At 40.0% G+C, this 22,842-nt stretch overlaps 2 protein-coding genes across 22 annotated transcripts in view; one reads left to right on the top strand and one right to left on the bottom strand.

The window, feature by feature from the left end:
• Window positions 1–16,860, bottom strand: part of DDIAS (DNA damage induced apoptosis suppressor) — a 36,297-nt gene extending 19,437 nt beyond the window's left edge. For 2 of the 6 annotated variants that reach the window (XR_009009254.1, XM_057552886.1), the window contains exons 1-5: window positions 16,451–16,860; window positions 10,324–10,449; window positions 8,919–9,047; window positions 1,566–1,727; window positions 143–260 (exon numbers count right to left, since the gene is read on the bottom strand). Coding sequence is in view for 4 of the 6 variants with exons in the window: in XM_057552886.1 (XP_057408869.1) it covers window positions 143–260; window positions 1,566–1,727; window positions 8,919–9,031 (393 nt within the window). In the remaining 2 variants the exon portion in view is untranslated. Of the gene's footprint in view, window positions 1–142; window positions 261–1,565; window positions 1,728–8,918; window positions 9,048–9,382; window positions 9,430–10,323; window positions 11,230–16,450 lie in introns of those variants that run through there. The other 4 variants (XM_057552888.1, XM_057552887.1, XM_007187601.2 and 1 more) reach the window with 4 other exon arrangements.
• The window catches only part of PRCP (prolylcarboxypeptidase), a 78,247-nt gene continuing 71,940 nt past the window's right edge, over window positions 16,536–22,842 (top strand). Inside the window, exons 1-3 of one of the 16 annotated variants that reach the window (XM_057552895.1) lie at window positions 16,626–16,642; window positions 17,726–17,783; window positions 18,128–18,310. In XM_057552895.1, the coding sequence (XP_057408878.1) occupies window positions 18,143–18,310 (168 nt within the window). In that variant the 5' untranslated portion in view covers window positions 16,626–16,642; window positions 17,726–17,783; window positions 18,128–18,142. Of the gene's footprint in view, window positions 16,848–16,933; window positions 17,032–17,598; window positions 17,784–18,127; window positions 18,311–22,842 lie in introns of those variants that run through there. The other 15 variants (XM_057552894.1, XM_057552893.1, XM_057552892.1 and 12 more) reach the window with 15 other exon arrangements.

Here is a 22,842-nt window from a genome sequence, read left to right as displayed (position 1 = left end):
CTATAGCCTATTTCTACAAAGCTTAAAGTGCTTCTACAGGCTCTCACACTTATGACTCCTAAAAACTATTTAGAAAATTAAAATCACTTCATTACAATGGAAATGTTAGCATAATAATAAAAAGAAAGCTAGTCTCAATTACCGTCACTCCAAAAATAAAGCTCTGTCCAACAAAGCAAGTTTCAACTGCTTTAGTTAATAGGTTCTGAGTTGCATCACTGTCCAGTGTTTCTGGAATTTCATTAGGATCTTGAATGTACCTTGATTGGAAAGAAAATAAAAAATGGGAAGAGATAAGCTTTGAAATTTTAACTTGCCATAAAGTCAGAAGACACAATTAGTTTGAAAATACAGCATGAAACTTTTGAGTTACATACAGGGGAAAAAAAAAAAGTGACTTTAAGAGCTACGCATTTTGTTCCCTCTAGGTTCCTATAGCCTAGAAAGACAAAAACAACTGATCAAGTGTGAATAAAGTAGATGCCTGCCTAGTAATCAGGCCCAGCAATTATTCTAAAAGTGTCAGTGGGAGTAGTGCTGGGATCTTTAACCCTTCTCCTCAAAGCAGAGGGGGAAGTCTTTCCTCATCGCTGGCAATCCTGGCTGTGGTCCCTTGGCTCTCCCTTTCTTCAAATCACTTTGCTCTCAACTATAAGGAGATGAACAGAGATTTCCTCTGTTAAGTATTAGGGGAGGAGGGCAGAAGATTGAAGGGGAGAAAAAGCTTCAGTTGCTTACATATATCCTTACATTCTCAGAACATCTTAACAGGTCAAACTATGCAGATGAAGCTGCAATGCAAATGAAATAAATGACAAAATTCAATTTCTGATATGCAAATATTCCTTCAAATAGCTTCTTCCACCTCAAGAGACCTTAGCCACTTGATTTGAATAATCCTTCCGTTTGAAACAATTTTACTTTCTTATTATATATTTCTCTAACTTGGATTAGAGTTTTGTAATTTAATAGTCTAATTACAGTTTGGTTGGAGCATGGTTTAACATCATCACAATATGTATTCAGGAAATAAACATCTTTCTATTTCTCATTTGATTATCTTTTAAATGAACTGATGATCTGAGGTCGAGTGATCATCTTTTTTACTAAATGCATAGTACCTTAAAAACACATATCTTCAGGGGCTTCCCTGGTGGCGCAGTGGTTAAGAATCCGCCTGCCAATGCAGGCGACAGGGGTTCGAGTCCTGGTCTGGGAAGATCCCACATGCTGTGGAGCAACTAAGCCCGTGCGCCACACCTATTGAGCCTGCGCTCTAGAGCCCTCGAGCCACAACTACCGAAGCCTGCGTGCCACAACTACTGAAGCCCGCACGCCTAGAGCCTGTGCTCCGCAACAAGAGAGAAGCCACCGCAGTGAGAAGCCCGCCTGCCGCCACGAAGAGTAGCCCCCGCTCACCACAACTAGAGAAAGTCCCCAAGCAGCAACAAAGACCCCACACAGCCAAAAGTAAATAAAACAAACAAAAAAACCCCACATATCTTCAAATTCTATTGATGTACTAAAGTAGTAGCTAGGAAAAAGAATGCTTTAAATATTCTTACCTGTGCAAACCAGTGGCTGTAAGACCAAAAAATGCATCTAAGCAGCTTCCAAATACAGTAATACCAAATAATTTGTTTGATTCTGCAACTTTTAAGGCAAGTTTATATCTGTAACTGGCATTTTCAGCTTCACCAGTAGAGCCACATTTTGGACAATTAGACCTGGTAAAGTGGAGGAAAAAAAGCATAGAGATGTTCACTAACTTTTTTTTAATATGATGTAAAACAAATCTGGAAATTAAAGATTAAAAATAATATTTTGTGTACACAATGTACAAGTTACATCCTTCTTAAATGATTTCAGATCAACCTCTTTTGAATTTTCTCTATTCATAACAGTTACTTTACTGATTTAAATTAAGTAGCACCAAATTGATAGAAATTGAAGGAAAACTGTGTGTGCGTGTGTGGGGAGAGAGAGGGGTGTGGGGAGAGAGAGAGGTGTGGGGAGGGAGGCTGGCTGGTTGTTGGTTGGTTGTTATTGGGTAGCTAAATCATCGTTAACAAATGAGGCATATTATAGTCCGAGGTTGGGGGTGGGGGCAAACTAGATATAATGAAGTGAGCACCACACCTACAGAAGACCTGAACTTGAATGTCTATCTTCTGTTAAAAGGACAATGAATAACCTCGAAACATTTAATAAATATTTATACACTAAGTACCTAGTCATATTTTTCTCACTATTATAAGAATAACTTTACTTTCTTTAATTTAATTCATTGAAATATGCTGAGAATTTATTAGATTATAAAAACTAGGTACAAAACATCTTGTTTAACTTGTTTGTAAGGCAATTATGGCCAAAGGCATTCTTTTTTTTTTTTTTGTGGGGTGGTGGTGGTTCATGTTTAATAGTGAAGAAGGCCTAGGTCATGTTTAGACATTAGCTGATTTTTTTTTTCCAAGTCTGAATTCTATCAAACACTTTTTTTTTCCCCCCCAAAGCCTTTCTTATCAAAAACTACTGTGTATGGGCTTCCCTGTTGGCATGGTGGTTAAGAATCTGCCTGCCAATGCAGGGCACACGGGTTCGAGCCCTGGTCTGGGAAGATCCCTCTACCACGGAGCAACTAAGCCCGAGTGCCACAACTACTGAGCCCGTGTGTCACAACTACTGAAGCCCACATGCCTAGAGCCTGTGCTCTGCAACAAGAGAAGCCACCACAATGAGAAGTCCGTGCACTGCAATGAAGAGTAGCCCCCGCTCGCCACAACTAGAGAAAAGCCCACGCACAGCAATGGAGACCCAACACAGCCAAAAATAAAAATAAATAAATCAATTTATATTAAAAAAAAACACAAAACTACTGTGTGTCAAGTATAACACTACTGTTATGTACTAGCAGTCTGGTCTTGGGATAGATACTAAATCCCTTAAACTTAGATTTCCTCATCTGTGAAATCCAGGGTTGAAGAAGGATAAAATGAGACAAAGTATAAGAAAAGAAAGTAAAGAAAGAATCTAGTACAGATCTTGTCAAATTAATATGTTTAGTCTGCTTCTCCATCATAATTATATTAAGTATTGTGATGGTTACTGTCACTTCTACTTATGTTTCCCTCTTTTCTAGTTGTTTGCAATATCTTAGAACTCTGCTATCCATTTTTCACATTCATAATTTAACAAATTGACCCCTTAAAACACCTTATGGTAATGGTTAATCCTAGAACTGTTTTTTCTTCATGTCGCTAATGATCTGGCTTAAAAATGTGAATAGAAAATAATGTTAGAGACAGTTGTATAAATTTGATTGCTGCCAGACAGCCACTAGGGGGAGCCTGAATTCCATGGCTCACAAGGTGACTCTTTTGAACAAAGGTTAATCCTACATATAAGAAGTTACTGGGGCTTCGCTGGTGGTGCAGTGGTTAAGAATCCGCCTGCCAATGCAGGGGACACAGGTTAGAGCCCTGGTCCGGGAAGATCCCACATCCCACATGCCGCGGAGCAACTAAGCTCATGTGCCACACTGCTGAGCCTGTGCTTTAGAGCCTGCAAACCACAACCACTGAGCCCACATGCCACAACTGCTGAAGCCCGTGCACCTAGAGTCTGTGCTCTGCAACAAGAGAAGCCACCACAATGAGAAGCCCGTGTAGCCCCCACTCCCTGCAACTAGAGAAAGCCCGTGCACAGCAATGAAGACCCAACGCAGCCAAAAAAATAAGTAAAAACAATAAATAAATTAAAAAAAGAAGTTACTGATTCACCATCATTACATCTGTGCTAATTATTAATTTTTTTTCCCACACTGATGATGGATCTGTGCCGATCCATTCATATAATCTTAACCAAATTGGCTGGAGTTTGTGTTGTAGTCTGGCCATAGAATGAAGTGAAGGTAATTGACTTACCAGGGCATAAAACCTCATTAGTACCAAGCTCTAGTGAAATGAATTAAGTGTTTTAAATATATTTTAGAACTTCTTTAAAAATTATGTACTAATAATGCATTCAGGTCTAATGTAAAATTCCTAGCAAATCTTAGAATTAATGTGCATCAGTGTTTTACAGTTTACAAATGTTTTCAAAATACATTATTTCCTTCCGATACATAAGCAAGGCATTTACTCCCATTCACAAACTGGGAAATTGGGGTGAATTTTTGCCCAATGTGACAAAGTTAGTGATTTTTATGACCAAATCCAAGGCTTTGGATTCCTTGCCTGGAGTTCTTTCTTGTATAACTATAAGAACAGTATAGTTAATAATGAACGATCTTACAAATACAGAGTATCAATGATAGCCTAAGAAAGACTAGTATTAATGCATTATTAGCATTAATGCATATACACACTATATTATTTATACTTTTATGTTATATATAAAATGAAGATATTTATGTAGTTTCCTTTAATCCTTTTGGGAATAAGTCTGAACTGAAATAAATGTTAGTATGGAGTAATACAGATCACAGCTTTTCAAACTTCAGTATGCATACCAATCACCTAGGGATCTTCTTAAAATGAAGATCCTGATTCACTAAGTCTGGGACAAGGCCCAAGACTCTGCATTTCTAACAAGCTCCCAGGTGATGCCGATGCAGCTGTTCCTCAGACCACATTTTGAGAAGCAAGGGTAGAGACGACACATTCAAATCACAGTCCCCTGATTTAACTTCTAGAGGCACCTCATTTCCAAAGTGTCATTTGTTATGGAATAGCAGTTTTCAAACATATTTGGTCTCTGGGACTCTTTATACTCCTAAAAATTATTGAGAAAACCAAAGAGCTTTTGCTTATGCGGGTAATATCTATCTATATTTCCAATTGAAAATGAGAAATTAAATGAAAGTGAGAAATTGAGAATTCTAAAAAATACTTATTAATACCTTAAAAAATAGATCCATCGCTATTAGATCCATAGTTAACAAAAAGAACATATTTTTACAAAATGTAACTATGTGTTCCAAAATAAATTAGTGAGAAGAGAGTGGCATTGTTTTATATTTTGCAAACCTGTTTAATGTCTGTCTTAATAGACAGCTGGATTCTCATACCTCCTTCTCTGCTCACTCTGCTGTGATATCACATGTCATGGAGCCTCTGGAAAACTCCACTATGCACTTTTATGAGAATGAGAGTGAAAAGGCAAATTATGCCTTAGAATTATTATGAAAAGTTTTGACCTCAAGAAGCCTCTGAAAGGATCTATCTAAAATAATACTTGTATTTGTTACCTTTTTTGTTTGATACCAGTTAAAACATTAAGTTTCATTCATTTATTTTTCTAGGTTAGTGTACTTATATTTAGCCCCAAAGTAGAAAAATTGATGAGATTAGTAACCCTTTGAAAATCTGATGAAAGCAATGGACTCTCTCTCTCCCAGAAAACTGCACACATAACCATAACACACAATATTTTACATATTTCACAGGTAAAGGTAATGAAAAATATTAAAAAATAACATAGGAAAAGAAAGCTCTTAGTGCTGGAGACAGATTTCTAGACCAAAGGGATAATGGGTCCCGTTAAGTGAATCAGAAGGGCAATTTACATGTTTAGGCTGGCTGGATTGCTTATATGGACAAATGAGTCCCCTTTCTTGCTCATAATTTTTGGGAGTACATACACCTCCCCCATACATATATAAAATCATATATATATATATATATATATATATATATATAAAAGTTTGTTCCTTCATATGAGATTACCATATTCACATATACAAATGTGTATATATGTATATACACATATTCATATATATATATATGAATATGATAATGAAGGACCAAACTAACTTTTACACAGCTGACCCTTGAACAACACAGGTCTGAACTGTAACAGGTTCACTTATACATGGATTTTTTCAAGAGTAAATACTATATAGTCCTATATATTCTGTGGTTGGTTGAATTCTTGGATGTGGAACTGTGCATATGGAGGAACCACAGGTATGGCGGACCTGCATAAATGGAGGAACTGCACATATGGAGGGCCAACTATAGGTTATACTGTGTAGAGGGTTGGCGCCCCGTGTTGTTCAAGGGTCAACTGTACATATACTTTTTACATTTTTATGTCTTTATCTGTATCTTTATCTAAGTCATGGAATCTTTTTTGAAAAGAAATCTAATTTGGAACCCTAATTCAAGGCTGAGAATGGAGCTGTTGTTGAAACTAAAGTGGGGGCCCTAAAGCCCTACCTACTAGTCAGCACAATCTACTATTACTTCTCTAATCCTATCTCCTTCTAGAAGCACAGAGCCCTAAGGCTCTGCAGAACAGTAATTTGAAAACCACCACTGCTCTAATCTTGGAGGTTAACAAGAGAAAAAAGTTAATCCCATAAAACACAAAACCTATTATGGTGGTTGTCACTAAGATTTGGGGTTCAATGAAAAACTTTTAGGGAGCAGTCTTTTTGCTCTTCACTGTCTCTAAAATCTTCTGCAAAGGCTACAGTGTGGAATTCCTGTCATAAACTTGCTGTGCTGCAGCTGTGAGGAATTTTTGTTTCCTGTGCTGGCTCACAACTGACTCCAGGTAAGAAAAAAGGAAAGCAGAGATAACAGTAGAAAAGATAAGCACTGGAAATTATGGGAATAGACTTTGTGTAGCACTGTCAATGTAATATCTGTAGAGGAGAGGCTATATTTTTGTGGACTACATTTCCACAGGCAAGGACAAAGTGCTGTGGATTTTATGTGACTAAACGGTCCAATTAGAGCTCAGTTTTCTGGGGGCATCTTAAACTCTGGGAAAGAGAGGGGGAGGGATCATTATGGATACCAATTTCACTGCTAATTTAGAGGTAATACAGTGATTATGGATGTAGATAGCAGTCAGACTGTTTAGGCTTGAATATGTTTCTGCCACTAACTCACTGGCTTTGTGATTTGGGGCAAGTTATTTAACTTTTCTAAGCTTTAATTTTCTCCTTTGCAAGTTGGCATTAACAGTAGCATCACCGCACAGGGCTATTGTATTAAAAGATATAATGCTTACAAAGTTCCTAGCACCATGTGTAGCATATAGTAAACATTCATTAATGTTATCTATTGTTATTACCAGCCTAAAGAGGTAAAAATGGCAGTATTGTTCAACCTAAATGGTTGTTATAGATTATCTTTAAAAGAAATGACTTGGGGGGCTTCCCTGGTGGCGCAGTGGTTGAGAATCTGCCTGCTAATGCAGGGGACACGTGTTCGAGCCCTGGTCTGGGAGGATCCCACATGCCGCGGAGCAACTAAGCCCGTGAGCCACAATTACTGAGCCTGCGCGTCTGGAGCCTGTGCTCCGCAACAAGAGAGGCCGCGATAGTGAGAGGCCCGCGCACCGCGATGAAGAGTGGCCCCCGCTTGCCACAACTAGAGAAAGCCCTCGCACAGAAACGAAGACCCAACACAGGCATAAATAAATAAATAAATAAATAAAAATTAAAAAAAAAAAAAAGGTACAGGATGCCCACTTCAATTTGCATTTCAGATAAACAATGAAAAATATTTAAAATAAAAAAAGAAATGACTTGGGAGAAAAAACTCAGTTTTAAAAATATTTCACATCTATATATTACTAATTATGTATCACACAATGTTTGAAGCATTTATTAATTCACAACAATCCTATGAAGCAGGTATTATTACTTTCCCCATTTTGAGATCCAGATAATTTAAGTGACTTGCCCAAGGCTACACAGCTTTAAGTGGCAGGGTTGAGAGTTGAACCCAGGCAGTCTGGCTCCAGAGAACTGTGCTTTTTAATCACCAGGATATAATGCAATAGGTAAAGTATACTTGCCCAAGATCATACAACTATCAAGTGTCAGAGCCTATCTACAACCCTGTTGTGTTTTCCGAAGCTTGAAATCGTTCCGTTATACCACACTGCTTCTAAGAATAGGTCCTGATCAAAGGCAAACAGTCCCTGGTTTTAGTTTTTTCAGAAAATGGGTAGGAACCTGAAAATGAGTGAAGCTAAGTCTAGATCGAAGACAACCTAGACACTATCACATTGTCATTTATTCATTCATTTAACATTTATTGTGTATTTTCTATGAACTAAACCATAGGCTGAATGCTGAGGATTTAATGATGAATAACACAAATAGGTTCTTTCTCTCAGTTTACAAATGAGTTCTTGAAAGAATGGCTTAATAAAGAAATAGTGAAAACTACTGGAAGGATGACTTAGAGTCCAGGTGTGGGTTGGAACTGTCAATTCCTCCCCATACAATGTTAACTAGACAAAAAAGACTAGTTAAGAATATTGCTGGCCTACTACTCTACTTACATACTACTAGGTACTTACTAGATATTCTTATTCTCACCCCTAGGAAGAGAGAATGTATTCTTAAGGAACTCCAACCCTAACCTCTCACCTGTACTCTATAAAGATCAGAGACGAATCTTAGGCTCTCAGGTCTACTTGGCCTGAATCTGGGCACCATAATAAAGTATTATGTGCCAAGCACTGTTCTAGGTGCTGAAGGATACAGAGGTTGCAATAACATAGTCCCTGTTCTCAGGGAGTTTATTCATTTATTAAAAAATAATCTGGAGATTATGCAAAAATAAGCAAACAGTGAACAAACAAAAAACCCCTACACTATTTCCAGGGATATGCCAGAAGTGTACTAAGTTTTTGTATCAGGATCGTGACTTCCTCTCTGAGAAATTAGTTTTCTTCTCTGAAGCAGGTACTTAGTAAAGACTTGGAGATAATTTGAAACATCCCTCTAGTAATAGAGGATTACCAGCCAATTCTATTCCAGGATTTACAGAAGAACCAATCTAAGAGAATCTTATGTCCTGGTACAAACTTAATCCTTACTTGCCTTTGAGCCATAGGAAATCTACAGTGTACACTTGCATGTTCTTTCTCACACTTTCAGGTTTTATTTTTACCTTTTGGAGACCAGGATTATCCGAGAGAAGCACTTTTGACATGAAGGGTATATAAAACTAGAATTCTGGAGAGCAAGAACTGAGGCAAGAATAAATTTTCTTCTTCTATTCATGTGTCCTCACTGTGGTCTGCAAAACAAAATAGCCATGGAATGAATGGCAAATCTTTAATTGCATGCGTGTAATTCATTTCTTAGGAAAATCACTTAAACTTCCCTGCAAAGCCAATAGATGTTTTTTTTGTAGTAAATGTTAGTGTATTGGAAAACTAATTTTCTTTTTCTGTTTAATTAAGAAAATAAGATTTAAAACAGAGTAGTTCAAGCAAATATTCTGTTTTTGAATAAATGTTCCACCCCAGTAATTCAAGAAAGGTGTCATTTAACTTCTTTCAACATCTTTATAAGAAGAGCTATATAGAACTTGTTTCCACTATTAATTGAAAGGAACTTAAATGAACTTACAGGAATGTTTAAAAGAACCTAAATTGGTGGGAAATAGTTCTTTTCAGCTGGAAAAATAAATCACTTCATTAGATTTCAGTATGTACATTTTTACACAGCTTGAAGAGGAAAAAAAGACAATTTAGAGTGTACAGATAGAAAAATAAAAATGTTGCATGGTCAAATGAGAGTTCAAAGTGCTTTATGAGCCTTGTATAAAACACATCAGAGAAGTAAAACAATAAAATAGCAGTTCACCTCTTTTATACTTTCCTTTTAAAAACTCAAATGTTGGTTTCTCAAAATTTTCTAAATTGATTAGCTTATTTATAGCATAATATAAATGCTCTGAAATAAAAATCTCTGTACATGTTCAATATAAAGCTATACCAATAAATTTTCATTTGTAAACACACGGCAAAAGCTTTCAATTTCTGCAAATGGGTGAAACTGTTTCTGAGACTGGCATCAGCAAATTTCGACAAAGTGGAAGTCATCAGTTTAAAAATCATAAAAGAATCTTTTAGGTATAGCTCCTCCTGAGAATGATCACAAATTTAGAAATGTGATTATGGAATGGGTATCTTAAAATGTTACTAATCCTGTCCATCAATCAAAATATTCCTGTGAAAATAAAATCTTGCCACCTAAGGCAGTAAGATGGGAACTTACAAAGATTATAGATAAATGGATTTACATAAATCACCGATCTATGTTATTAAAGGGGGCATAGAAAAAAAATCTAACTCTGCTTAATTCTTGTTGTTATCCTTGTTTTTGAACCTTTAGGTATACATGACTAATAAGGTTCTACCAAAAGCAGATACGTCTTCCTAGATTTGGTTGTCACTTTAGGCTACATGGCAATCTCTAAGGACAAGGTAGAGGAGGTGATGATACAGGATACAAGGAAAAGGCAGAAAGAAAAGCCAGAGAACACTGCTATTTTTAGTGCTACTTACCTCAAGTTCCTTCTTGCCAATGCAACAAATGATGGAATGTATGTCAGCAAAGGCATCTTCCCTCTACATTTCCTCTAAAATCCAGTTTGGGGTAGGGTGTAACATGGTGGTACACCTGCCTATGAGCTAGGGGAGATAAAATAGGACAAAACTCCCTCCTGAAAATGTCATCTTTTACCTGCTTAAAATCTTGCAGTTTAGAATGAAGCCTCAATTCCTCACAATGCCTGTCAGGCCCTAGCTCATCTAGCCCCACCTCCTTGACCTCACCTTGTACCACTCGCCCCCTTAATCACTGCACTTCAAGCCATGCTAGCCTTCTTTCTGCTCCTCAAACACACCAAATAATCTTTCTCAGGCTTCTGTGCTTACCTTTCTCTTTGTCTAAAATGCTCTTCCCTCAGTACTTCAAATAGCTGGTTCATTCTCATGCTTCAATCTTTAATGTTATCCCTTAGAGAGCCCCATTTCATCTCAGGTAAATACTTCCTTCCTCTTAGTTTCTATGATATCACCCATTTTACCCCTTCATGGTACTAATCGTGCTTGTGATATATGCAATCATGAAAATTATATATCAGATGATACATGCTTACTTGTTTTTGTTGGTTCTACCCCCATTAGTCTTAAAGTTTCATGAAGATGGAGATCTGGTCTATCAACTCACCAATAAATGAAAAACATATGTAAGCAGAAATATTTGCGAATTAATTTCTAAATTAATTGTGCAAGCACTAATTGCTGTTATTTTCAAAGGAAGGATGGTTAAATTGTCATTATTTAAGGGTTTATTGCCCTCTAGTGGAGAAATAAATAAATTTGAGAACTGAAATGAAAAAGGTCATTGAAGTATTTTTACTATTTGCATTTCACTTGGTAAATTCCAGCAAATGGCAAAAAGACTTTCCATTCATTGGCTGGTGAAAAAAATGCAATAAGATCCTTTTAGACAGTCACTATTAGTTATTCCTTTTGTTATTTTCATAGTATTCCCTTAGATTCTTGTCATCTAGTTTGTTTTGCCTCTCTCTACTGCCTGACTTAAAAGTATGTTGAATTAATGTTTGATGGATAACTGAATAAAGCATCAGGAATGAGAGAATACTAAAGTTAGGAAAACATGATCACAGACTTGGGAACAATTCCATATGTGGTATCTATTGCAATTTATTTTTCTTCTTGATTTTATTGGGAAGGATGGTGATATTGCATTACATTGCCTTCAGTTCCATCACAGTCAGCAAACCATATTCCAATTTAATAAGTCCAATATATTTACTTATTTATCAATCATTTATTGTGCAGCTGATAAATACCAGGTGATGGGGATAATATAAGTGATGGACAAAATATACAAGGTCCCTACCTGGTCACTAGACTTACAGTGACCAATAATCACACCATAAAACTGAAATTGTGGAAAATTCTATAAAGAAAAAGTACAGAATACCATGAGAAAATACAACAAGGGGACTGATCTAGTCTTAGCTTGGGGGGGATGGGGAGAAAGAGAATAGTTAGGCACACAGATAACCTTCTTTTAAAAAGTACTCTCTGAGTTGTCAGATTAAAGGTGATTTTTATTTCCTTTTTAAATATTTTCTAAATATTTCCTATTTAAATATTTTAAATATTTCTTATTTAAATATTTTTTAAATATTACTTTTTTAATTAGAAAAATCAATAAATATAATAAAAACCTTGGGTCCTCTTAATCTCTCACATACAGAAGTAGAAACAGAATGAGATGGAAAGAGAGGGAGAAAAGTATAAATGTTAGGGAATTAATTAGGACCTCAGTTGGCTTTTGTTTTGACGGCCCAGAGATTGCTCAAGTCAATGTCTAGGACTGAAGACTCTGATAGACTTATGCTTATGAAAATATGCTGGGTCCAGGTGGACATATTATAGTGCATTTTAAATTTAACATGGAATACTCTGGAATACTTGCTTTCTCTGTTTCTAATCATGGGAGATGAACTATAATCCAAGATGCTTTACTAATTTATCACGAAAAATTACTGTCACAAGGAAGGAACTCATCTTAAGCCCATATCTTCGTTTGGATAAAACTAGATGTTAAAAAAAAAACATATTAAGCTAAATTATAAACAAAGTTACTTGAAGAAGGGGCATTAGATGAAGCAAATATTTAATGGAATCATGCTAACACAGGTGATGCATCCTTTTCACACTAGAGATGTTTTGGGTTCTCAAACTTTAGTGTGCATCAAAATGACCTGGAGGGACTGATAAACCACAGATTTATGGGCCCCAACATCAGAGTCTGATTTCATTAAGTCTGGGATGAGGGCCTGAGAATTTGCATGTCTCACAAGTTTCCAGATAAGGCTTATGTTGCCTACACTTGAAAACTACTACTAAGGCTTTTCAGCTTAATTCCCTCATTACCAAGTTTTTAGAAGGTACCTTAATAGCCTATAAAAAATCATGCTCATATATGCACACACACTGATACAGTTTTTTCCTCCTTTGGACTAGATTAGAAAATCCAAAATAACTGGGCTAGACCAGAGAATCTAGAATAATTCTTCTTAAGTGTTAGATCATGGAGAAAAAATTTAATTAAGTATTTAATGTGAATTAGCCTATGGGGAGGGTGGTGAAGAGAAGTGTAAGAAGTTAATGAAGTTTATAATCTGGTTGGGCTCATAAATTCTTCTGAATGCTTTGCAGTTCTCTCTCTTATATGATTATCTGATCCACTCAGAGAAATTAAATAACTAATTAAAGGTCAAGAAGCAGGTAGCATCAGGTCTGGAATTCATGCCTTCTGATGAGTAGCTCACCAGTCTTTCTAGTCCATTACATTGTTTGCTCAAGCTTCACACAAACTATTTGCATTTGTTTCAAGACTGTGACCAAAGGATGAAATCACTCCTTTAAAAAACTAGTCCTCACTTCTAATGGCATACAGAAAAGGAGATATGACTAACTCTTCTCCCTTTCTTCACTCCTTCCCAAACTGTTCTTGCTTTGCAGGAAAATCTTTGTCACTTTGTTGCTCTCAGATTTCCCGTTTCACATTTTACAGGACAAAGGGTCCTCAGCTATAGAAAGGGTGGGTATTCTGAGTTGCTTTATTAAAACTAACTAATGGTCTCCTCGAAGGGTGTATAGTTTGTCTAATTTTTCTAAAGGCAGTCATAACAAGTCCCTGAGAAATGATTTTCTGACATTAACATGAAAAATCTGGAAAGGGGAGAGGCAGGCAGGAGATAAGAAAATTAAATAAGCAAAAAACAGACAAAACCTCTTTTGTTTGGAGAAATACTGGTGAAAAATATTTTAAAAACATTAGCCAGGAAAATCTTAGTGAGTATAATGCACAGTTTGTCCACTGTATTTATGATAGGTAAAGTACTATTCTAGGGATGGGGAAGGGAACAGGATCACAGATAGAAAAAACAGGCTCTATGTTCAAAGAATTTATAATCTATTGGCTAAGACAGACAATGTAGAACTACCAACGAAGTGACACAAAGGTACACAATATGTGCAAGTTCCAGACTTCCATATCTCGACTGCTTATCTGACAGCCAAATGTATTTGGGTATCTCATAGTCATCTCAGGGCTTAATAGGTTAAAAAAAAAAATCTGAATTCTTAGTTTCCTTTCAAACCTCTTTAATAGTAATTTTCTCCATCTCAGTAAATGGCAGTACTCTCCAACTAGTAATTCAACCCAGATACCCAGGAGTCAAATCATCTTTCATTCCTTTCTTTCCCTCAAGTCCCACATCATATTCATCAGTCTTTTTTAGATACCCTTGAGTCTATTTCCGCATCTAAAAACCATCATTCTGGGACTTCCCTGGTGGCACAGTGGTTAGGAATCCGCCTGCCAATGCAGGGGACACAGGTTCGAGCCCTGGTCCGGGAAGATCCCACATGCTGCAGAGCAATTAAGCCCCTGCGCCTCAACTACTGAGCCTGCACTCTAGAGCCCGTGTGCTGCAATTGCTGAGCCCACGTGCCACAACTACTGAGGCCCACATGCTCTTGGATCCATGCTCCTCAACAAGAGAAGCCACTGCAATGAGAAGCCCGCACACCGCAACAAAGAGTGGCCCCCGCGAAGCAACAAAGACCCAATGCAGCAAAAATAAATAAATAAGAACTGTCATTCACTCTTCCCCTAATATATTCTACCACCAGCTTAATCCAAACCACCATCATCTCCTGCTTATGCTGCTGTATTAGAATCCTAACTGTGTGATCTGGTCCCTGACCATTTCTCCAGACTCATCTCATAAAACTGTTCTTTCTGAACATGATCCAGCAACACTGGTCTTTTTTTAGGTTCTTGAACACTAAGATGCCAAGTTCTTTCCTGCTTTAAGGCCTTTGCGTAACCTATTCACTCTGGAATGTTCTTCCTTTCTTCTGTTGCATGGCTGTCTTTTAGGCCTCAATTTAACTGTCAACTCCCCAGAGAGGCCTTCTCAGACCAACCTAAATCAAACAAATTCCAGTTTATTCTTCTTAAGTCCACCCATAAAAGGTTTAAGTTCCATTAGAAGAGGAATCTCAGACTTCCCTGGTGGCATAGTGGTTAAGAATCTGCCTGCCAATGCAGGGGACATGGGTTCGATCCCTTTTCTGGGAAGATCCCACGTGCCGCTGAGCAACTAAGCCCGCGCACCACAACTACTGAGCCCGCGCACCTAGAGCCTGTGCTCCACAACAGGAGAAGTCACTGCAATGAGAAGCCCGTGCACTGCAACGAAGAGCAGCCCCCGCTCCCCACAACTGGAGAAAGCCTGCGCGCAGCAACGAAGACCCAATGCAACCAAAAATAAATAAGTAAAAATAATATAAACTTAAAAAAAATAAAAGAACAGTAATCTCACATCTTGGTCACCATTGTAATCCTAGTACCTAGCAGTTCTTGGAACAGAGAAGGGAGGCATTTAAAAACGATCTGTAGAATGAGTAACTAACTACTGGGTGCTTTGTGACCCAATCTTGCAGGGTTAGGAAAGGCTTCTTAACTTAGATGGCTTCATAAACTGAGACCTAAGGAATGAGTAAGAATTAGCTGTGTTGGGGATGGGATTTAGAAGAGGTCTGGAGGTGAGGGATAATGGTGCATTTGAGGAACTCAGAAAGACAAGAAGGGCCCTGTGAACCATGTTAAGTTTAGACTTAAGCCTGAGGGCAAATAGGAGGGACTGAAGGAAAGGTTTTTAATGGGGCACGCCCAGATCAGATTTGTGCTTTATCAGCCTCCAATGTGGTGTCTGGATTGAAATGTAACAAGACTGAAAGAAGGAGAACCGGCTGGGAGGCTACTGGCATAGTTATGTAGTAGTCGTGCTGAACCAAAGTAATGACAGTAAAAGTGGCAAGAAGTGTATGGATCTGAGATATTCAAGAGGCTGGTATGACTGGCTGGATGTGAGAGATAAGAAAGACACCTAGAAAATTTTCAAGTTTCCCAAGGGGGAGGGGGAATAAGGGAGGAAAGGACTGGGAGTTTGGGATTAGCAAAGGCAAACTATTATATATAGAATGGATAAACAACAAGGTCCTACTGTACAGCACAGGGAACGATATTCAATATCTTGTGATAAACCAAAATGGAAAAGAATATGAAAAAGAATATATGTGTATAACTGAGTCACTTTTTTGCTTTTGCTGTACAGAAGAAATCAACACAACATTGTAAATCAACTATACTTGAATAAAATTTTTTAAAAAAAGAGTAAACTTTCAAGTTTCTGGTTTGAGCACACTGCTCAGTTAAGCACTTTCCCTCTGGGTCGTCAAAGCAGTTTGGAAAAGCCAGCTGCCTACTTATCTCCGAGCACCCCAAAAGTCGCAAGTAGCACCTTTTCCTCCCTGTATGTCCGGTTCCAGACGCTCACCCGTGTCCAAATGATGGCACATACAAAAGCTAGCTGAGTGACTGCAGCAGTACTGTCTCAAATTAAAATAATTGACCTTCTGACTCGGTTACGCTCATAACCGCCCTTTTCTAGAAGAGACTGACTCCTGAAAAAACAACATAGAATGCACTGAGTCTCACTCAGAACGACGTTAAGGGTCTCGTTAGGAGTTTTCGGCCCTTGCTCCCCGAGAACCTCCCCTCCCAGCTCCTCACCTGAGGCAGAGGACGGGGACACTTGCCCGGGCGAAGCACAGGGACGCGAACCCGCAAGACTCAGCGGCAAACGAGCGCCCTCCAATCGAATCTCCCGCGCTTCCTTCCGCCGGAAGTGACGCTCTGGCCGTCCTTCCTCAGAGCCAATCAGAAGAAGGAGCCGCCGACGGTGGAGATTTAGCACAACAACCTGTGAGCAGTTGCGGATGGCTGTGTTTGTCAGACAGGGTTTGATGAAGGTTCTTTACCGACTGGTGGAGCACTAGTACAGTCTGTAAAGTTGGTTTTCGGGTAGCGTTGAGCCAGCTGGGCGTAGGGACCCCCAGGAAGGGGTGAGGGTGGGCGGGAGCGCCCCTCGGACCGGGGTTTAGCGGGCTGACTAGAAGGAGAAGCGGACGTGAGTGCTGGGGAAGCCGCGAAGACAAAAGGGGCCTCTGCCGGCTGGGGATGGCACTGCCAGGGGGCGGGGGAGGGGGAAGGCGGGGCTTGAAGCGGCTGTGGGTTGCCGGAAGAAGAAAGGGGGCGTAACGTGGAAGAAGGGCCCGGGATCCAGTGGGATTCCCGGGCGACCTCCGTTGACGGTGAGGGATGGCCTGTGTGGGCTACACGGAGGTTTGGGGTGACCCACCGACAGAGTACAATAGGAGGTGGTTAGGCTGACATCATGGAGGTGGGGTGCAAAGGAGCCAAACCCAGCGGTCTGCGAAGCCAGTGCTCCACCGCCTCCTGAGTGACCTAGTGCAAGTCCCAGCACCTCTCGAGCCTCAGTTTCCTCAGCTATAAATGGGAACAACAATCATACAGGACCCACAAAATAGGTGGGATGGTTGAGTTAGATGAGATGGTGTGCCACTAAGCCTAGTGCTGTAGTGAACCATCAATAAATTGTCATGGTACTGCCCACTGGGGGAAAAAAAAAAGCACACCGTGAGAGTTGCTTTTATTGGGGACAAAATGAGGACTAGAGCCCGAGAGACAGCATCTCAGATAGCTCTGCGGAGCTGCTCCAAAGAGGTAGGGGGGAAGGTCAGTGTTATATATGATTTTAGTGGAAGGGGGTACGCACAGTCAAGCACACATTTTGGCAGAGGCTAGCTGCTAGTCACAAGGAGCAGATGTCACCATTGATGATTTTAGTGCTTTTCTAGATATGAGAAGATGCAAGAATTTGGGCTCATAAAACCTCCTGAAACTATATCTGAAAGGCCTGTTCTGCCAGTTTTTCCCAGAGCACAGAGCGCCTCGTTCCTGATCTCCACCCTGAACTCCTTTTAGGTTGTGTTGAAGGTCAAGCCTGCAGTGGCTAGTGGCTTAACCCTTGTAGAGGCTGCTGGCAAGTACCAATTTTTAGTTGGCTGTACTATTATTGATACTATTACTATTATATGGAATTTGCGGAGGACAAGGCTGTGGCAATGGAATTAGAGTGCGACCGGAATAAAGGTGGACTTTAGAGAGGGGATTGTACAAGAGAGCAATAAAATCTGGCGGCACCCTCTGGGTCGGGGACGGGGTCGGTACGGCTTGGGCGACCCGGGTTTGAGCGGAGTTGCTGAGGGGCGGGGTAGCTTTGGGTTTCCCCCGGGGAGGAGGGGCCTGTCTGCCGTGGGCGGAGCTGCGGGCGGGCCCGGCTCAGGCTGCGCGCATCTGCCAGTCTCCCTTTTACCCTCCTTGCAGCAGCCGGCCTGAGCCATGGGGCGTCGCTCCCTCCTGCTCCTGCTCCTGGCTTTCCTGACTCCTGGGGCCGCCACACCCGTACCGCCGGCCCTGAGGGCCCTCAGCAGCCTGCACTTGTCAACCAGCTTCAGATCCCGCCCCGCTGTTGCCATGAAGTACTCGATTCACTACATCCAACAGAAGGTAAGGGGGAAGGGGTTTGGGATGGCGGAGCGGGTGGCGAGGACTGGCTTCGTGGTTCCCAGGCACCGGAGCTCACCCGAAATTTCGGACCCCTAATGCCTAGGACTTGTCCGAACTTTGGCTTACACTTTACAGACGGTGGCCCCAAGTCCCCAGTCTGTTTAAAGTCTCTCCTCTCATTACCAATAATTTATTATCAGTCCTGGCTCTACACTGTCTTCTGTGATTGGCCACAACGGTGACTTCAACGCCTTCTGCTCCCAGAGGCTGCCCTAATGAAAATTCCTTTGGCCTCCCGCCAAATTCAAATTATTTAATCCCAACTCTGGCACCTACTTCAAGGTGACAGTCATCCTCTGTCCCAAAGCAGCCCCTAAATTCAAATTTCCAATATCTTATTAGATAATATGTAATATTTATTCAACCTAAAATGCCAGCCTGTTGTCTCATGTTCAGCTCAGAGTTGATTTTGTAGGCCCTTTTAAATTTTTTTATTTTTAAAAAAAAATTAATTAATTTTATTTTTGGCTGCGTTGAAGTCTTCGTTGCTGCACGTGGGCTTTCTCTAGTGGCGGCAGGTGGGGGCTACTGTTTGTTGCGGTGCGCAGGCTTCTCATTGCAGTGGCTTCTCTTGTTGCAGAGCATGGGCTCTAGGTGTGCAGGCTTCAGTAGTTGTAGCTCGTGGGCTCAGTAGTTGTGGCTCGCGGGCTCTAGAGCACAGGCTCAGTAGTTGTGGCGCACGGGCTTAGTTGCTCTGCGGCACGTGGGATCTTCCCGGATCAGGGCTCGAACCTGTGTCCCCTGCATTGGCAGGTGGATTCTCAACCACTGCGCCACCACGGAAGCCCCCTGTGGGTCTTTCATTAAGAGTTTTTAACCTTCCCTATTCTCCGTGAAACTGAACATATATGTAGCTCACGCTTGTAAAGGAAGTTGTAGGAGTCTCTCAGGATTTGGGGAGGGGGGTGGGGGTGAGCATCTCTATAGTTCTGAAGCCTGAGTTTAGGGGTTTAAGGTAGGCATAATGCCTTTGTGCTTGGCTGAAGCATGAGGTAGGTATTCCCTGAGAAGCCTGGATGAAGAAGTACATCCTGTGTGAAATGACAGGATCCCTTACAGTACTATATTTCTGGGAGCCTGTGAAAAGATAGGCAAAGATTTGGGAAAGGTTGGGATTAGAAGTGCAAGAGTCAGAGGTTTGGCTTTAGGAGTCAGATAGACCAGGATTCCAATCTACTACCTCTGTGACCTTGGGAAGTTTCAAGTACTTCTCTGTGCCCAGTTTCTAGATCTCCAGGGGATTTGGTGATGGTTAAATGAGAGCAGATCACATGTCCCTAGCAGAATATCTGGCCTCAAGTAGGCACTTATTAAATTCTTGGTTACTGACCTATGAATTTTGAATAGGAATTTCAGATAGAGGGATGGCGTGAACTTATAGAATAATTTATAAGAAATTGTTTTTAACCCAGAAATTTAGAGATTATGAGGAAGAGAAAGCATTCTAGTTTTAGCAGGAGTACTAGGAAATGGGTGTCTTTTTCTTAGGCAACTCTCTAGCCTACAGTTTCCTCATTTGTAAATTGAGAGGTTTGGACAAGGACCAATGTGTTTCACATTTTACCGAGGAAAATTAAGGGCTCTTTATGGAGCTGTCTCAAAGGGATGGGGAAGGCCCAAGTGGAATCCAAGTTAGGGTACCCCAGAACCCCCTCTCTCCTTGACCTCTTTCAGCCTGAACTTTATGTTTTTATCTGTTTTATATACTGGGCTATTGCAGAGTTCCATAACTAAAGTTAAATTGGAGGGGAACTATTGGAATGAAGATCTCTACAATCCTTTTAGGAATGATGAGAGAGAACTATCAGCAGAAAAGGGGGATAGGGAATGAAAGGGTAGCAGAGACTGAATGATCTCTTAGGTCCTAATTTATATTCCTTCATTGTAGATTCCTTTCTTGACCACTTCACTCTTTAGATATATAAGTTGAGGCCTGTTCTTTTTCCATTTTTGGTGATTTATAAGATCTGGCCTTAGCCATGTTTTGCCCTCTGGCTTATATTTAGTTCATATTTTAGGACACAGATTCTACAAATATATTTATTACCATAATAATTTTATTTACATCAACTCCAACTGAGTTTTATTTCATTTTTTTGAGACACATATGTATTTGTTGCATAATAATGGTTTTATAGTAATTGCCAACTTTTCTGGACCATAGATTTTTAGTTGGGACTGAAAAGTATGTGTAAACTCAACTTTAATTTTTTTAGTTAGAGCACATAAAATACTTTTATGCCTTTTAATAATAAACAATTATTATTGTAACTAAGGCTTAGTTTTTATTCAAGGTTTAATTTTCATCAAACATTATAATAATTTTATTTATCTGTGGTTATATCTGTCCAGCTGACCAAGCGATTCCCAGCTGTCCTTATATGCACATAAGCTCCATGAATGGTCTTGGTAAAAAAGCTGAGCCCTCCTTCATAACTCTGATTACTTGCAAAATGAGGGGCCAAGTCCTTGGTATTGTTCCTCATCTCATAACCCCAGCTGGTCTTTCAGCTTCACATCCTGCCATAGGCCCCCACCTCCCCGCACCTTCCCTGTACACATATACTTTTAGCAACATAGAACATAGAATTGAAGTTGACTGTGTCAGAAATTGTGTCTGGAATACCATCCCTCTTCTCCGCTAGTTAAACTCTTACCTCTATCCCAGCTGAAATGTCAACTTTCTTGACTTTAGTTGGTCTTTTTTCACATTTACTATTTTGTATGTGTCTCCTCAGCTAGATAGCACTGTGCAGTACCCAGAAGAGCCCATAAAAATATAAAGTACAAAATAAATATTTGTTGAGGGAGTGAATGGATGACTATCCAATGAAAACCCAAACAAAGCAAAGTCTACCATTATTTAATTGACACAAATCATTTTTTGTTTATTTTTCTTTGTATCTTTTACTTCTGTCCTTTACCAATTATATTTCCTCTTCTTTCAGAGTCTTCAAATGTTGTTGATTTAGTAGGAATATTTGATTTCTTTTATCCAAAATAACTGAATCAGGAGACCAGACAAAGGATAGCACATCACTCGGGCACATCAAGGCTCTGGGTACATGTGTGATGCCAGTGTTGTAAAAGGCTCCTTGGGATGCATGGCTTGTGGTTATGAGGTTTCCCTGCTCCTCATTACCCTGCTGCTCCCACCCTAGCCCCTCTGACTGGAATGTGAATCCTGAGGGCATTTTACTATGTGATGTAGTGGGGAAGGAGAATGGGTCCTTTCAGGCTGTCATTTTCCTCACTGGTGAAAATAGAAATCAGTGTTTACTGAGTTAGTCAGGGTTCTCTAGAGAAACAGAATCAATACGATGTGTCCGTGTGTGTGTGTGTGTGTGTGTGTGTGTGTGTGTGTGTGTGTTTGTGTATCTCTTTCTCCACAGAGAGAGATTGATTAATTTTAAGAACTTAGTTCATATGCTTGTGGAGCCTTGTAAGTCCCAAATCTGCAGGGTTGGCCAGTGGGCTGGAGACCCAGGGAAGAGTTGCAGTTTGAGTCCAAAGGCATTCAATTTGCATAATTCCTTGCTCAGGAGAGGTCAGTCTTTTTTACTATTTGGGCCTTCACCTGACTGGATGAGACCCACCCACGTTATGGAGGGTGAAGCTGCTATACTCTAAGTCCACTGATTTAAATGTTAATCCCATCCAAAAAACATCTTCACAGAAACATCTAGAATGTTTGACTATTCTGGGCACCATGGCTCAGCTGAGTTGACATGTAAAATTCACCATTACATCTACCAAGGTTGTTGTGAGGGTTAAATATGGTAATTCAGGAAAGCACATGCCTAGTGCCTGGAACATTAGGAAATTAAGGAACTTAATAGAGTAAATGCTGGTTCCTCCCCTGCTCTCTCTTAAAACCACACTCTCCGTAGTGCTGTACATTTCAGGTTGATCCAGATGCTGACAGTTGTGGTAATGTCTCTTCTAGAAACCTAGTGGTCAGTCATCTACACTCAACTATTCTTATTTAACTACTGAACAGTGTTTATGTGAGAGCTCTGCATCTTGGCCCAGCATTGAACTCATGGCTGCTGACTCCTGCAGGGCCTTCCCACAGCTCCGTCCTTATCTACTATGAGACCATCACAGTGGACTAAGCTATTTTGATTTATGTACATCCCTTACAGTTCTACTTTCAATTCCTTTTCTGGGTTTCCCTTTCTTGTCATGGTGGTCCTGATGTCTAGTAAAACGGAGCTGTGTCAGGCCTGTTGGAAGGGCCTATTGCTTTTTCTCCCCCTCTTCCTCTTCTTTTCATTTTTTCCTTCTTCTCTTTTTCTTATTGGTTCATCTGTTGATGGCCTTCCCCTGAGGCCTGGAGCATACCGTCACAAATATTATGTGAATTCTGAACTGATTTCTGTTTTTGCTCACAGAATCATTGTCAGAAGGGGTCATTGTAGTCCACCCCTTAAATATGATGAATTGACTGTGGTCAAAATTATGGAGGGTTA

Source organism: Balaenoptera acutorostrata, chromosome 9, assembly GCF_949987535.1.
Source record: "Balaenoptera acutorostrata chromosome 9, mBalAcu1.1, whole genome shotgun sequence".
Lineage (NCBI taxonomy): Eukaryota > Metazoa > Chordata > Mammalia > Artiodactyla > Balaenopteridae > Balaenoptera > Balaenoptera acutorostrata.
Note: the sequence above shows the minus strand (reverse complement) of the source record. Positions and strands in the feature narration are given on the sequence as shown.